This window comes from Calonectris borealis, chromosome 1 (assembly GCF_964195595.1).
Source record: "Calonectris borealis chromosome 1, bCalBor7.hap1.2, whole genome shotgun sequence".
Lineage (NCBI taxonomy): Eukaryota > Metazoa > Chordata > Aves > Procellariiformes > Procellariidae > Calonectris > Calonectris borealis.
In genome coordinates, this window is record NC_134312.1 from 135,514,522 (window position 1) to 135,528,700 (window position 14,179).

A 14,179-nucleotide genomic window follows, 5' to 3' on the forward strand; every position below is an offset into this window, starting at 1 on the left:
AGAAGAATGAATGATGAAATCTTTACTATAACAGACTGCCTTGATTGCTGTCTGTTCTTTATGTGTAACTTCTGGCTCAGTTTCAGGTAGTCAGCTTGGTTGGTCAGTTTAAGACTGCAGTTCTTAAGACAGGTATGTGCTTGATTTTAGGCACAGATCATGATCTGTAATTACATTTTAGAAGATCTGGTAACTCTCATAGCTCCCCATACATCAATGAGAAAGGGATATGTTGTTAGTTCATTATTTAAGGATTAGGAAATAGCTACGATCTTTGTGGATTTGGAATCCCTCACAACTCATAGAAGATACAGTAAGTTGTGGTAGTGTTTCGGTAGCTGACACTTTTGTAAAATGCATTTCAGATTTCAGTCCCTGAAGGATGTTAGATATGTAGCAGGGAAGAGGTTATAATGCAGTTAAGATTGTTTGATCTTTGGTTTAAGTATGAAGCGTATGCCTTGTCCATTTCTATGGAAGGTATTGACTCTGATACATTGATCAGAAATAGAGTGAGCTTGTTTATGGTATTGGTTCTAGACATTATTTAAGAGCCTGGAATGAAACTGTTTGTGGTTTTATGTGATAGGTAAAGTCTATACATAAGCAGAATAAATAAGTCCAATTTGGGAATGTGTGGATTCAATGTAATTACTTTCTTTTTCAGGTATTGCATGTTTTCTTAATTGTGCTGTTCAAAATGTAGCTGTTTTTCAAGTAGTAGGTGACGAAATGCATGCGTGTGGAAATGGCTTTTTGTAAGATACTTCTAGTGTGAGATGTAGGTTTTTTCCCCCTAGTCTTGGGAATAAGAAGTTGAATTGCTTGTTCTTAAAGCCTGGCATAGTTTGTCACAAAACATATTACTCAAAAACAAAATAAGGCATATTGAACCTAAGTGAAGAGGTCGGTTGCTTTTGTGTTCATTTTCCCACATCAATTGAACAGATGGTTATTATTTTTTGAATGAAGTAGGCCTTGTATACATGCTTGATTACAGTGATGCTCTGTAACATTGTATATATAATATGCTTCACTTTGGAAGAATTTATTTGCACCTTGTCTTAGGAAAATTCGTTTATTTGTTGTTCAGTTATGGTATGGGTTATTTTTGTGGTCATAAAAACTACACTGCTTCTTAAATTCAGCGTTTGCAGGATAGAGAGCAAGGAGATGCTAAAGTTACAAAGTGTTTGATTGTGTGGAACTGTGCAAGTGTGGTATTTGCAAACGTGTCAGTTAAAGTTCCCAAGCCTTGTCATGCTATCATCTATTCTTTGTGTATGTTTTGTGTTAATTGCTTTGCTTTTTGTAGCATTCTGTTCAAGTAAAAAGTGACTTAAAATCTTTATAGATTTTTAGACTTGATTTATGTATATGTGTTTATGGCTATCTTGCGTGTCATTGACTGTACTATAGACTATTGAGTTTATAAAAGCACTGATAAAACCTGCCAACAGTTTTTTAAGAAGTCATCATAGCTTCATAAATACCTAATATGAATTCAGCTGGACTTTAGATGGAATGAACTGTAAGAATTCACATGATCAGAAATCATAGGAATATCACTTTTCTCTTTGGAACAAATGTCTGAAGACAACTAAATTTAATAGTAAATTTAATAGAGGCAGACAGGTCTGCAAACCTTGATATCAAAGGTGTTTCCATATTTTTAATAGATATTTTTGAACTGTCCTCCTTGTACTGTGGAGTAGGCTTTCCTGCAAATACTTACCAAATCATACTCTTCTGTTTAAAGCAATAGGAGTTGGTCCAGAAAATTAATAGTAGAACCTTCATCTCTGTTTTTCTCCAAAGTAGGAATGGGGGGAGGGGCAGTTAACCTTTTCAGATTTAAATGTCTTCCTGAAAAAGTGTCATTGAGTATCGAGGAAGTTACAGTATCATACTTCACCCCCTTCCCATTCTCAGACTGCTTTTTTTCTGGTAACTTAAATATTTTACTGGTCTATATGTAAGTCTTGATTCTTTTTGGAAAAATGCAGTTCAGTATCTTAATGTTCTTTGTGAAGTTTCTTGCATTTCTGGATGTGTCATGATGATTAGAACTTATCATAGATTTGCAGGTTGTGATTTCTAAATGCTTTAGAAATTCAGTTGTCTTTCCAGAAACGTTGTCAAATCTTAATCTATCCTTGGCTTTATGAATTGAAAATGGTAGAAAGCAGTCTGCTCTTCACCTGAGCAGCTTTTGTTCAGACCTTTAAAATATCATTTTAGTAAATCTGTCTCCATAATACTCTCCTTTTTTCCTCTTTTGTTTAGTATGTATGCATGTAAGATGTGAGTAATCTTATTCTATTAAAGAAATCAAAATGCTGATTAGAAGTTCTTAAGACTCAACAAGTTGTGAGGAAGGAGTCTTCCATATAAGTCTTAAGTATGCATTCAGTCAGCTTTCCAAATTGAAACATTAGGAAGTTTCAATTATAAGTAAGACAAATTAGTATAAGTCTTTGCTGTCTGATAACTATTCAGTACCCTCTCTGATGTGAATTCCAATACTAATCAACAACATCCACTTCTCAAAACTACCTATGAAGTTGATCATTCATTGATATAAGCAATTCTTCTACAACTGTTGAGGGTATATTAACAGTACACCGAACTCCTCATAGATTATAATTCCATTAAGGGTATATTTATTACCTGTACACTAAACTGATAGTTTTTTCTCCAGAGACATTCTTCTGTTGCTGTCTGTAGAAGCACTGCGTCAGGGTGATACGATGAAAATTTTAGTACTGCTGCATATGCCATAGCTGTTTCAGGAGCTTAGTCGCGCGCTTTTGGTCAATAAACATAGTAAATTCAATGAACAATTGCAGAAGACTGCTTGACAGTAAGGAGTATCTTATCTTCAAAATTAGATGCTCTTTCTGAATGAGCACATTAATCTGCATTTTAATAGAACATGTTCCCTGAATCTGGCAGAATGCTTAAAAGAGCAGTGTTAATGTTTGAACCTTGAGATAGTGAGGAGAAAATTCCATTTTTACTCTGGCGTCTGAGAATTGTCTGAGCTGATGTGTCATGTTGCAGTGCTACTATCCTTTCCTAAAATTCTCACTACCTGTGAAGATGGTTTTAGAGCGCCACAGAATAGTAGGTGGAAAGAATATGAATGGCCCTAGGAGGCATCCCATTGTGTTCAGTTTTTAGATTCTCATTTCTTTGTGATCTTATCTGTGTGTTGTACAGATGTCAGGCACATTGCTGGTATGTGTTTTGGGGGTTTTATTTATTATTTTTAAGGGAGAAGCTATGTTTTTTGTTGCCAAGCTGTCTAGCAACAGTAGTAGTTCTGGTGATGGATATCAAGATGCATTAAAAGTGTATATATTTTAAATCTTACGCTGAAAATTTGATTTTAAAAAGGCAAAAAAAAGGTCTGAGAAGACCTGTTGTTCACAATTCTTTGTGAAATCTAAGTATGTTTGATTAACAGATGGATTAAAGTGAAAATGTCCAACTTTTTGCACCAAGCATTACTACATGAAAATGACTGGCTTCTCACATACAGCTCAGCAAGTAACAATGATAACTTAATAGTAAATACGATTACATAGCTCTTGAATTAAATGGTTTAAATTACTTCAGGGATGGTAGGTAGATAAGTTGAATTAAACTCTTATTTCCCTTCATGGAACAAATCTTACTTTGATATCAATGTTAGTAATAATACTGTGTGAAACTTAGTCACTGAATTAAATATATGTAAATTTAGTAGCATACTATTCTATTACGCTCTCAATGTGTTATAATAATGAACAATTGATCTTAAGTACTCTTTTAAAAAAAAAAAATTGAATTAATTTTCCTTCAAGCACAGGTGAAGCTTTCTAAAAAAACTCTGTAGAACTTATTGCTTATTCTTTTAAGGTACTAATATCCTTAAGAAATGAAAAATAAACTTAAGAGGTTTTTTTTATGCACCTACTTGGAGTCTTTGAACAGATGTTTTTTACTGATGCATTTTTGTTTGCTTTCTTAACAGTGGACTTTTAATAGGACCTAATAAAATTGTATTAACTTAAAGAATAACAATAGCTGAAACACGTTTGAGTGAATAACTGGATTTACTTTTGTATATAGTTTAGAATATTTTCTAACTTTTGTTTTAAATAGAAATAAGCTGTAAATAATTGGGTGGGTGTTTTTTGTTTTGTTTTTTTTTAATTAAGTAGTTGGTATTACATTTTCACTGCTGCTTGATTTTGTGTTTGTAGAGCCAGAATGAAGACTGGGGAGGTTTGTCTGAGGATATCTTATGATTAAGAGCAATCTAAGGCATTAGCCCTTTTGACCCCCATCTAAATGATTGGTAACTACCAAGTTTACCATTTTGGTGGCATGGATTAAACGGGTGCTATGCAAAGACTGCTGCACGTGTAATTAAGTCCTTGCAAGGGTAAACAGAAAATGGGTGATGGGCTTAACTTTCTGCAACACTTGCATGATGGTCTTTGAAGAGTGCTTTGAGTGTTCCCTTTTATTTTCCTTTTTTGTACTAACCGCATCAACTTGAGGTGTCTGACTTCTACTAGCTTTCTTTGGTGTTGATAATTAAGTGCGATAATGCAAGTTGTTAGAGAAATGGATACCAAAACTAATAACTAAACAGATGTTTGGCTTTGTTTACTTACAATCAACCCATGTAAACGTGTATTTACTGGAAAATGAGCTGTTTACATCTGCTGTGCAAAGAAAATGGGCCCTAAAAAGACTGGGTGCTGCTGCAATTGACTGTATATCAAGTGCCGGATGCTGCATGACAGAACAACGCTTATTTGCATATATAGTGCATTGCAACATATTTTTATCCAAAGCATAAGTGGAATACATTGTGGCAGTCCTACTATTAAAGGTAAGATTTTATTTTACATAAGGCAAGTTTAAAACACACATGAAAATGATTTGCTGGAGAAAACTTAATTAGTTCGCTGCTTATTTGATATCATGATAAGTAGTTCAGTAAACAAATTGGCTTTTGCAATGTGGAACTGCAGTAATAGATCTAATTTCATATGCAGCTTTATAAATATCAGGATTTAGTTTTCAGACAAAAGAGAATTATTATAATAGACAAAAATATTTTGTAACGTTCAAAATCAAATTCACTGTTGGTGTATGGGTATTTTTACCATTTAAAAGTTACCTAGTATACAATACAGCTGTTGATCTGTGTTGGGGAGAGAAGAGTATCTAATAACCTGCTTGCGTATTAGACCTGTAGAATTAGGGCAGCCAACAAGTCATTTGTTCAAAATAGAATTTCTTATATGAGTTTGGACATGCTCTAAAACAATGATAAGAAAACCTAAATGCTCAAGCTTGATTTTTTCCACAGTTTTTTCCCCATGTTTATTGCTTTTTCTCTCCTCTTCATGGTAACAAGTTCATGTATGAAGAGTGTGATTGTCATGGTGAGGTTAGTATTAATACTGCGGCTGTAAAAGTTTCCTTGTGATTAAAACTTTTGAAAGTATTTATATTGTTTGGGACGTAGGCTAAGCATAGAGCTTTTACTTAGGAGTCTTAATCTTTTTTGTTGTTTTAGATGGCTACGAAGACCAATTCTGGAACGTACAAGCTCAGGCTTAGAGAATTCTGTGTGACTCCAGTTTACTTGTCTACAGTGTGTCCCTGATGAATTCTATGTATGGGCACAGTTTTAGTTGCAGAAATGTGCTTTGTCCCCATTAATTTAAACACAGTGGCATTATCAGATGCCCATGGATGCTTCTTCCTGGCCTGTACTGTTCCCTGGAAGGAGTGAAGGAATAGTCACCGTGTACAGAGCTTAATTTACACGGTTGTCATGACTCCACAGAATATGGAGAAATGGGGGTAGCGTCTGTTGGGGTCAGTGGAGAGGGACAGATAAATGGTTGCACATAGTAAGAGATGGGGAGAGTTTGCCTGCTGGAAGAAACTGCAGCTTTTATATAGGAATGAAAATCATCTGTGGTAAAGAAAGATCTCCTGAGGTAAAGAAGGTTGTCTTTGGGCAAGGGGAGGAGTTTGACTCATATAGCTTCTGTGCTTGGATTAACCTGATATTTAACTAATAGGTTTTACAACTTCAAATTACTTAATCTGTGTTACTCTATCAAGCACAAACAAGCACTAAATGAGTAGAATTTGGTTTTTTGAGGGCTGTTTCAGAGAGAGTTGCTTGTAAACTAGGGTGTTGAGTTCTGTATGGCAAGTATAATAAGCCACATATTCAGGAGTAGTCTACTCCATGCAGAATTCAGTTAAATTTGAATCTTGTTTAATGTTGAAATACCTAAGTGGTATACAACTAGACAGGGTGAAATCTTTTTATTGTACACTAAAGTTCTACTGAATAGAACTTATGCTTTCTATCAAGAGCAGTTTACAGGTGGTATAATCATGGTCTTGAGTCAGGGTACAGTTTCCTCATCACCTAAAACCATGCTGACAGTGACTCTTGTTGAGAAGGCCAGATCCATTCCTGCTGCTGCCTTTGTTGTGGCACTTGTGTTGATCCGCTTGCCCTGTGGTTATGTGGCTCCTAGCTTGCTAGCTAAAATCTGAGAATATGCAGGGGAGCATGAGTGAAGTGCCAGGATGAGGAAAGGAGTGGCATTGAAAAGGGAAGTAAAAAGCAGCTGCTTTTGCTGGCAGCCACAACATTTGCTAAAGCTAATAGTGTAACTTAAATTACGTTTTATTTTTAACAATTCTCAGTGTATCTAAGTGTTTTAAAAAGTCAGTGTTCCCCATGTAGCTTGTCTTGACTCATGTCTGCTGTGAACCCCCAAGTCAGCTAGCATAGTTAGGTAAGTTCTAATTTACCTGCCTTATGCTACACCCTTGCTGTTGGCCTGAGTTATAAGAGTGTGGCAAGGAGCTTCAGCTGCAGTATTGATTTACAGGAGTTTTTGGTTGTCCTTTCCCTCTCTCTTTCCTTTGTGCCAGAGAAACTATTTATATGACCGTTCTAGAACTGGATTTCAGATCCATTTAAACTGATCTAATTTAAATTGCTCATTTCTAAAAACATACAGTCAGCAGCTTCTCTCTTCTGTGTTTACAACTTGGCCCTGCAAACATTTGTCCAAACAACTGTAAGAAGGCAAAGTGCTTCAGGAACAGGAAGGAAGGGGAATGCTTAAATGCTATTGCCATGGGAGCTGAATGATATTGGATGTGACCTGGCTTCTTACAGCAGTGTATTCTGGTCATCCCTTCAAAGATACAGCCTTTCAGTTTAAGAAATGGTTCCTTAAGCAAAGGGGAATAAGTAATGTAAACCTGTAGCTGCAGTGCTGGAAGAAAATGGAAGAAAACATTAATGAATCCTAATGTGCATAGATTGGCAAACTGCCAAACATACAGACACGGTGGGATTATCTGGTAGAGAATTAAGTGATTTGTAGTAATTTTGGCTCTGGCTTCACAAAGTATTCAGCAGTAGTATTTGCTTAAAGCATTTGTGTTTTTGTGGTGGGGAAGCGGAGCCTCCAGTGGATGCTTAGAACCATCCTAACCCTTAAAGATGAGACTGTCAGTTCTTCATAGCTCATTGTGTAGCAACTGATTGGCAGGTATAAAGCACTGCCTCCTGGAGCGACTATCACCTCTGATCCAGCAGATCGGAATAGCAGCTAAGCAGCAAGAAGCACCCACTGTTATCCAGTTACAGTACATGAAGTTTCCACTGATATTTTTACTTCTGCTTTTGAGAGGGAGGCAGGCAGGCCACTGCTGATCTTGCATCATATCCTTCTGCTCTGGTCTGTTGAGGTGATGTTTTAGAGCCAAAGTATATACATATGCTAGGATGTTTTGCTGAATAACACTTGCATGGCGACTGTTGCTGTTTCAGTCTGTAGCCGAGTATTGTGTTGACTAATTTGCACCAGTCTTGAAGATTTCTCTTTTGTCCTCTCTGCACAGGAAGCTGCAGACAAGACCTTGGCTTGGAGTTGGCATTGATGTAGGATTGTTCTTTTTTTTTTTTTTTTTTTGAACAGCATCATAGTTAATATTTGTCTTTTGGACATCTTCAAGACCTCATGGGTGTTTCTAGGTTCTCTGAGAAAACACTTTGCTCTCCTTTGAAAGTAAAGTAGCATTTTCCCAATAACCATGTAATGGGAGTTTCTGAATAGTTAGCTAACCAACGATTGGGAAACAGATACTCTACTATTTTGAAATCCCTGAAAAGGCAAGTGAACAGCAGCAATTTCCTAAAGCAGCCTTTCATTAGAAATCTTTCCTAATAAAGATTCAGAAGTAGAGTGTAAAAATAACTGCTTCTGAAGCATTGCTAAAGAAGTGCTTGTTAAATGTTAATCTCTTCCTACTGTAAGAACTTCATGTTTCTAAAACCCTTATCCCTCCTCTCTCTTTTCCCCATAGCCTGCTTCTGTAGGATTGTTCTCAAACTGCTGTGGCCTCCATGGTCCTGCATCTTGTCTGTTGTTCTGGCTTGGGGTTTGTTTAAAAGCTGGGGGGGGAAAAAGCCAAGCCTTTATCAAAAGGTAGCAGTTGTAATTTTTGCCGGCAGTTTAACATGGCTTTGTGCTGGTTTTAGTGGGAAAGAAGTTAAAACAAAAACCTAAGCAAACTTTCCCTGAAAAAGAAGGCGTGCCACGTATTCATGAAGTCTACATCACTGCTGTGTGATGTTGTCAGTAAAACGGCAGCACTGCAGAACATTGAACTTGAGTCAGTTTGGTGTAGGCATAAATAATTTGTCTCTTTCTTGCCTGAGGAAATAGACTGTTTTCTTGTCCACTACAGACATAAAATAGCTTAAATTGCAGCAAGAAAATAATTTCAAAGTAGATGTTAGGCAAATTTTCCAGTGGTGACGATAATGAAGCATTTAAGTAGATTGCCTGGGGGGCATTAAAAAGTTTCCATCACTGGATGCCTTTAACAGGTAAAATATCTCTCAGGAATGTTACAGGTATGCTGTATTTAATCCAGGGGGACTGGATTAAATTAAGTCCCTTCTGATTTTAGTTTGATTATGATTTTTAATTAGGTTGGGTCATGACAAAGTTGGCTGAGAAAAATGTCGGTTGGGTTGGGCTAGCTAAATGGTTCTGTTGACTCAAATCAATGCTACCACTTTTCTAATTTAAAAATCTCTAATGACTAGAGCTGACAATTTCAGAGAGTATTATTAGCTTTTTAAAATGAGTTGTAAACACAGATGTCAGTTTGAAAAAGATGTATTCTAGTAACTTTAAAACATTGTGGAATTGCAATGTGCAGCTTGTATTGTAGAGCTATTACTGCTTTGGCAAAACTAGGATCCAAGACCTATGTGTTAAAGTCAGATAAACAATTTACATCCAAATTTTTAAGTGATGATTTTTCAGAGGTAGTATTTCATGTTAGTTTGCCATTGTATTGTGCTGTAAGGGTACTATTGCCTCTTCCCTAGCTGCTAGATCAACTCATTTATAAACTCATTAGATCCAGATAGCTAGCTATCTTAAGGACATGCTGCACAGGCTCAGTTGTTGTCTGAGGTCTGTAGAGTCCCACAGAAGGAAGGCAAGGTAGTCTAGATACTGATTGTAGAAGTTGACATCTGTCCTTTCCCCCAAATTGTCTTTTCTGGTATTCAGACCAGCAGGCTAACTGCTCTGGAGACAGTGTGGGAAGGAACACAGTAAAAAAATCTAGTAAGTCATAGTTGGAGCTTGTGAGATATTGTAGTTCTGTGATGGCAAATAATTTGTCAAAACTTTATTTTCCTTTCTGTTTGTCAGGCTGCCCACAGTGCCAGACCCTCTGTCCGTGATGGTCTCGGATGTTCTCAGTGGGGTACAGAGGTCTCACTGAAACTGCAGTGTTTTCCATCTCACAATATTGCTGTGTTATTGCTTCATATCTCAGTTACTGCTGTCTTCCATTTAATCTTTTAGATTCACCTCTACAATGTCAGTTTATTGCTAGTCTATTTGCAGGTGGTGTTTACATGTTCTGTAATTAGGTTGGGTCATGACAAAGCTGGCTGAGAAAAATGTCTCTAAAAAGCCGCCGGGAGCAAAATAATCACTTTCTTCCTATTGTTATCTGACAATCTATCTTGCTTTATCAGTAGATAAGAAGTTTCTGTCAAGATGAGACACTAACCCCATAACAGTAATTTGAGTCAATCATCTAATTTTGTGTACCAGGATTTTCGCATCAAAGACGGTTAATTCCTCAAGTTACAAACCATTGAAAATATGGACAGGGCGGGGAATACTCTGGGTGTGTGTGGCAGAGTAGAAGTTCGGAAAGTACTGAAAGGTAACAAGTGGATAAACATGAAACGAACATTGCCATGTTCTTGTTTGTTGATACCAGTTGTGTAAAAGGGAGCATGGTCAGTGTTTCCAGGCCAAAGAGTGTGCTAAAGAATGCATGCAGCCTGGGATGATCTTTGAACATAACAACAGTGAATGGTAATCAACCTCATGAGAGTGCTAGAGAATGAGTTGCTCTCATTCTTCTTTCTGTCCAGAGAGGTATTGTGAAATTAAGGAGAAATCTCTTATATGAGATTTGGCAGGCATTTCAGTGAAGACACCAATTTTGATGGCTCGAGGTTTCCAAGGGTGAAACGCTGGAAGGCATGAGGGTTTTTTTCAAGGAGGAGGAGAATCACAGTCACATGTGTGCATATATGTTCCAGGTAAAAACTGAAAATATGAAACTGTAAAAATTGGGCATTTGAGATTGTTACAATGTGCCTGTTTTTCAGTTGTCTTCATGGATCTAAATCATGCCAGCAGTATTAAGTAAAACAGAAGTTTTCCATAAGTACCTCTCTGGGTTTTTTTTGTCTGTGTAGGCTCCAGTAGTTCTAGGGTTAGTATTTTCTTTTTAGTCAAAGCTTCTACTCCTTGGGGCTACTACTGTATACCACCATCATGCAATTCCTTTTCCAGTTAGGAATATGCCCCAGCATTTTGTTTTTAACGTAGGCTGACGCTTGACTTAAGCAGTAAGAGAGGTTCTAAGAGTTAAAATTCACATTTGTAATTCTCTGTTATACACCAAATTCTTCTGAGTTCTACCAAAAATCACAGCAGACAACTTATTTGCAACTGTTACTGAGCTATAGGTGCTATTATTTTGAGAACTACTGGATTTGTAGTTGGCTTGTTCAGAATAATTTTGACTACTATGGAATAATGTTCAGATTACTGAAAAGCAGTATAAATCCTGTAAAGCTTCTAGGATATTTTTGTTGTGCTTTTTTGTAATTGGAGATTAGAATTTAAAAATATACAAGCTTGAACGTGTGAATAAACTGAGATGGCACAGAGGAAATTGTTAGGTTTAGAAGTCATGGGAACTTTCTCAGTTCTGTTATAAGACTTCTATAATTTTGGGGGGTGGAATACTAAATTAGATTGAAGATTTTAATTGGTACATCATGAAAGATTGTAACTGATATGCAGAGAGTTGTGTTTTGTGCTCCCTCCCTTCCCCCCTCCCCTCCCCGCCCCCCCCCCCCGAAGACGTGTAATGGGCATATGTGGGGCTGATACTCCTGAATTGCTATTACTCCATTAAAAATATCCTCATCTGTCTTCAGGGCACTGATTTTAATACAAAAATTGCGTATTGCTTGCTTTCTAACTCATCTTTCAACAAATTGTATACTAATGTTCATGCTAATAATATAAAAGAGTATTAAGTTCGTCATAATTCAAAAGCAAACTTTGCCTGCTGTGAGAGGTGTCTGAGATACCTACCATTTTTTAAACAGGCACTCTTTGATAGAAAGATAATTTTTATCAGAAGTAATGCCACTGCTGTACTTACCCTGGCATGGTTCTGCTCACAATTGTGTTCTAGAGGCCTGTTATCAATGTGTGTTTGTCAGAGCAGATATGTTAGGTGATGTCAAAAGTTCACTTAGCCCAGTGCCCTGACTCTGACAGTAACCAATAGTTGATGTCTACCGAAGAGGCTAGAGTGGAGCAAATATATAGGGTGGTCCATCTCTGAACAGTATCTCGGCTTCAAACAATTTTTGGCTGAGAAGAAACTCTGAGCTTCCATAATACACTAATTATGATGTGAAGTTGTCCTGTACGTTGCTGGACCCAGCATGCAAGTATGGGGGGGGTAAAACGATGGTTCTCCCTGCCCTCCCCCTGCCCCAGGGGTCTAGAGTAGTCAAAAATACAATATTGTATTTTTGTATCAAATGTCCTTTTCATGTCAGAGATACAATAGTGAGATAATCTTTTTGTTTTCTTGCATATTTGTCCACCTTTCTATTATATATAAGAATATGTACATTTCTTTTGTAGCCACGTCATGAATACTTTAATGTCCCAGTGTACTAAATGGCTTCATTCATCATGCATGCAGAATTTCAGAGGAGATAGACCTGTGACTTACTCATGACAGAACATTATCATCAGCTTGGTGAATCCAGTCATCTTGAATCTAATAGAATACCACAGCCATTCTCTGCTGTTGTACTTTCCTCTTCCCCCTCTGTTTTACAGTGTTGTCTCTTCATATGTCTCATTTCAACAGAACTTGTGCTTGTTGGCATATGGTTTAACTTTTTTATTGTGTGTAAGCTTGTAGTCTTATGCTTAAAAGTTCTGTAGAATTTTCTGAGCTAAACATCTATATACTGCAGCACCTAGACTATAACATTACTTGACCTGTGTTTATCTTTCAAATAAGTTGTGGTATTTAAACATATACTTAAAACCTGTAGATGAAGTTAATGTTTACAGAGAAACTAGTGAAAGAGTAGTAGTATGTGAAATGTGTATACACACAAGTATTAAATGATGTTACACACAATTCTACATAAACCTTGCATCTTTAATTAAAGATGCACATACTGGTATCCTTTTCTGAGACTGGCATGATAGTGTGACTTACCTTATAAAGAGGAGGAAGGCAGAATTGATCAGGGCAAAGAGAACGACTTACATAAATCTGAAGTTCCAACACTTGTATTTAAATGTTCAAAACACTCTTGTGAGTAGTTGAACAACTGCTGCTGCTGAAGGAGAGAACAAGTTCATTGCTTTACAAATGGTTAGGGTTGGAAGGATTTTTTTTTTTAAGTCCATTAACAGCATACTTGAAATATGTCTCCTTCAATTGGCATTTCCAGTTTTAAATGCAGGCTACCTTGTATATCGGAGAATATGCCACAAGGGTTAATATGATAAGTACCTTTCAATTAAAAAGTGTGGGCAGAGTGAGAGGGCATGTGTTGCATCCTCTGTTTGCCTAGTAGAAGAGAATAATTTGTAACCTAAAACCAATCCTGTTTTTGAAAATTGTTTAAATGTAGTTAGCAAGGAGGTGGTTACTGAGATTAACCACAGCCACCTAGTTTGACGTACTATATGTGGTAATGCACTACCTTTCAAATCCTGAACTGACATAAAAATGGGAGATTGAGGGGATTAGACAAAAGATTTGGATTGGACTTGCAGCATTCTGAAATCTTAGAAAACAAGATCATAGGAGTGGTTTTCCATTTCCCAGTTTGCCTTTTTTCTGTAAGACATTAACAATGTGTTTGAATGTCTGGTTAATGCTGCTTTAGCCTGCATTATTTCATGCCTGTTGGCTTAAAATGCTGTGCATTGAGCTGTAATGAGATGCTGTTTTTCTTGTTATCTGTATACAGCTGCTTGCTTCTAAATGACTAGGTAATGAATTAGCTTTCCTGGCATGTTTGAAATAAAGTATTGCATGCACTTTTGTCTCATGTGAATTACTTTTTTTCCTCATCTGTGTTCTGGTATATTGCAAATTTGCATTGTTTGCCTTGGGTGCTTCTGAGCTGCAGGTAGTGTGTAATACTGCAGGACGTTTTCCATAAGAATTGGATAAAATGTTTGACACTTCCTGAAACAAATAATGTGAATAAAACATAATATAATTCATTCTATTTGTTTCTTAAAAGTCATAATTGATGAAATTATTCCTCTAGCAAAACAGATTAGCCTTTAGGTGTTCCTTTTGAATTTATATTGTTGATATGCACCTCAAGGTTACTGTTGTAGTATTAAAAAATGAAAATCTTACTGAGTTTTACTGGTGAGGTATCTGTGGACAAGTAGCCAATGTCCTTGAAATACATTGCTTTAAATTCATTGTTATCCAATGACCTTGATTTACTTGA

General features: G+C 36.7%; 1 protein-coding gene across 5 annotated transcripts in view; it reads left to right on the forward strand.

Annotated features, from left to right (window-relative positions):
* AP1S2 (adaptor related protein complex 1 subunit sigma 2) overlaps positions 1-14,179 on the forward strand; it is a 33,349-nt gene that overhangs the window by 15,251 nt on the left and 3,919 nt on the right. For 2 of the 5 annotated variants that reach the window (XM_075175773.1, XM_075175780.1), the window contains exon 5: positions 12,327-13,751. The exons of 2 other annotated variants lie outside the window; for them this stretch is intronic. In XM_075175773.1, coding sequence (XP_075031874.1) covers positions 12,327-12,362 — 36 coding nt within the window. In that variant the 3' untranslated portion in view covers positions 12,363-13,751. Of the gene's footprint in view, positions 1-4,250; positions 4,346-12,326; positions 13,752-14,179 lie in introns of those variants that run through there. One more of the 5 variants, XM_075175762.1, reaches the window with a different exon arrangement.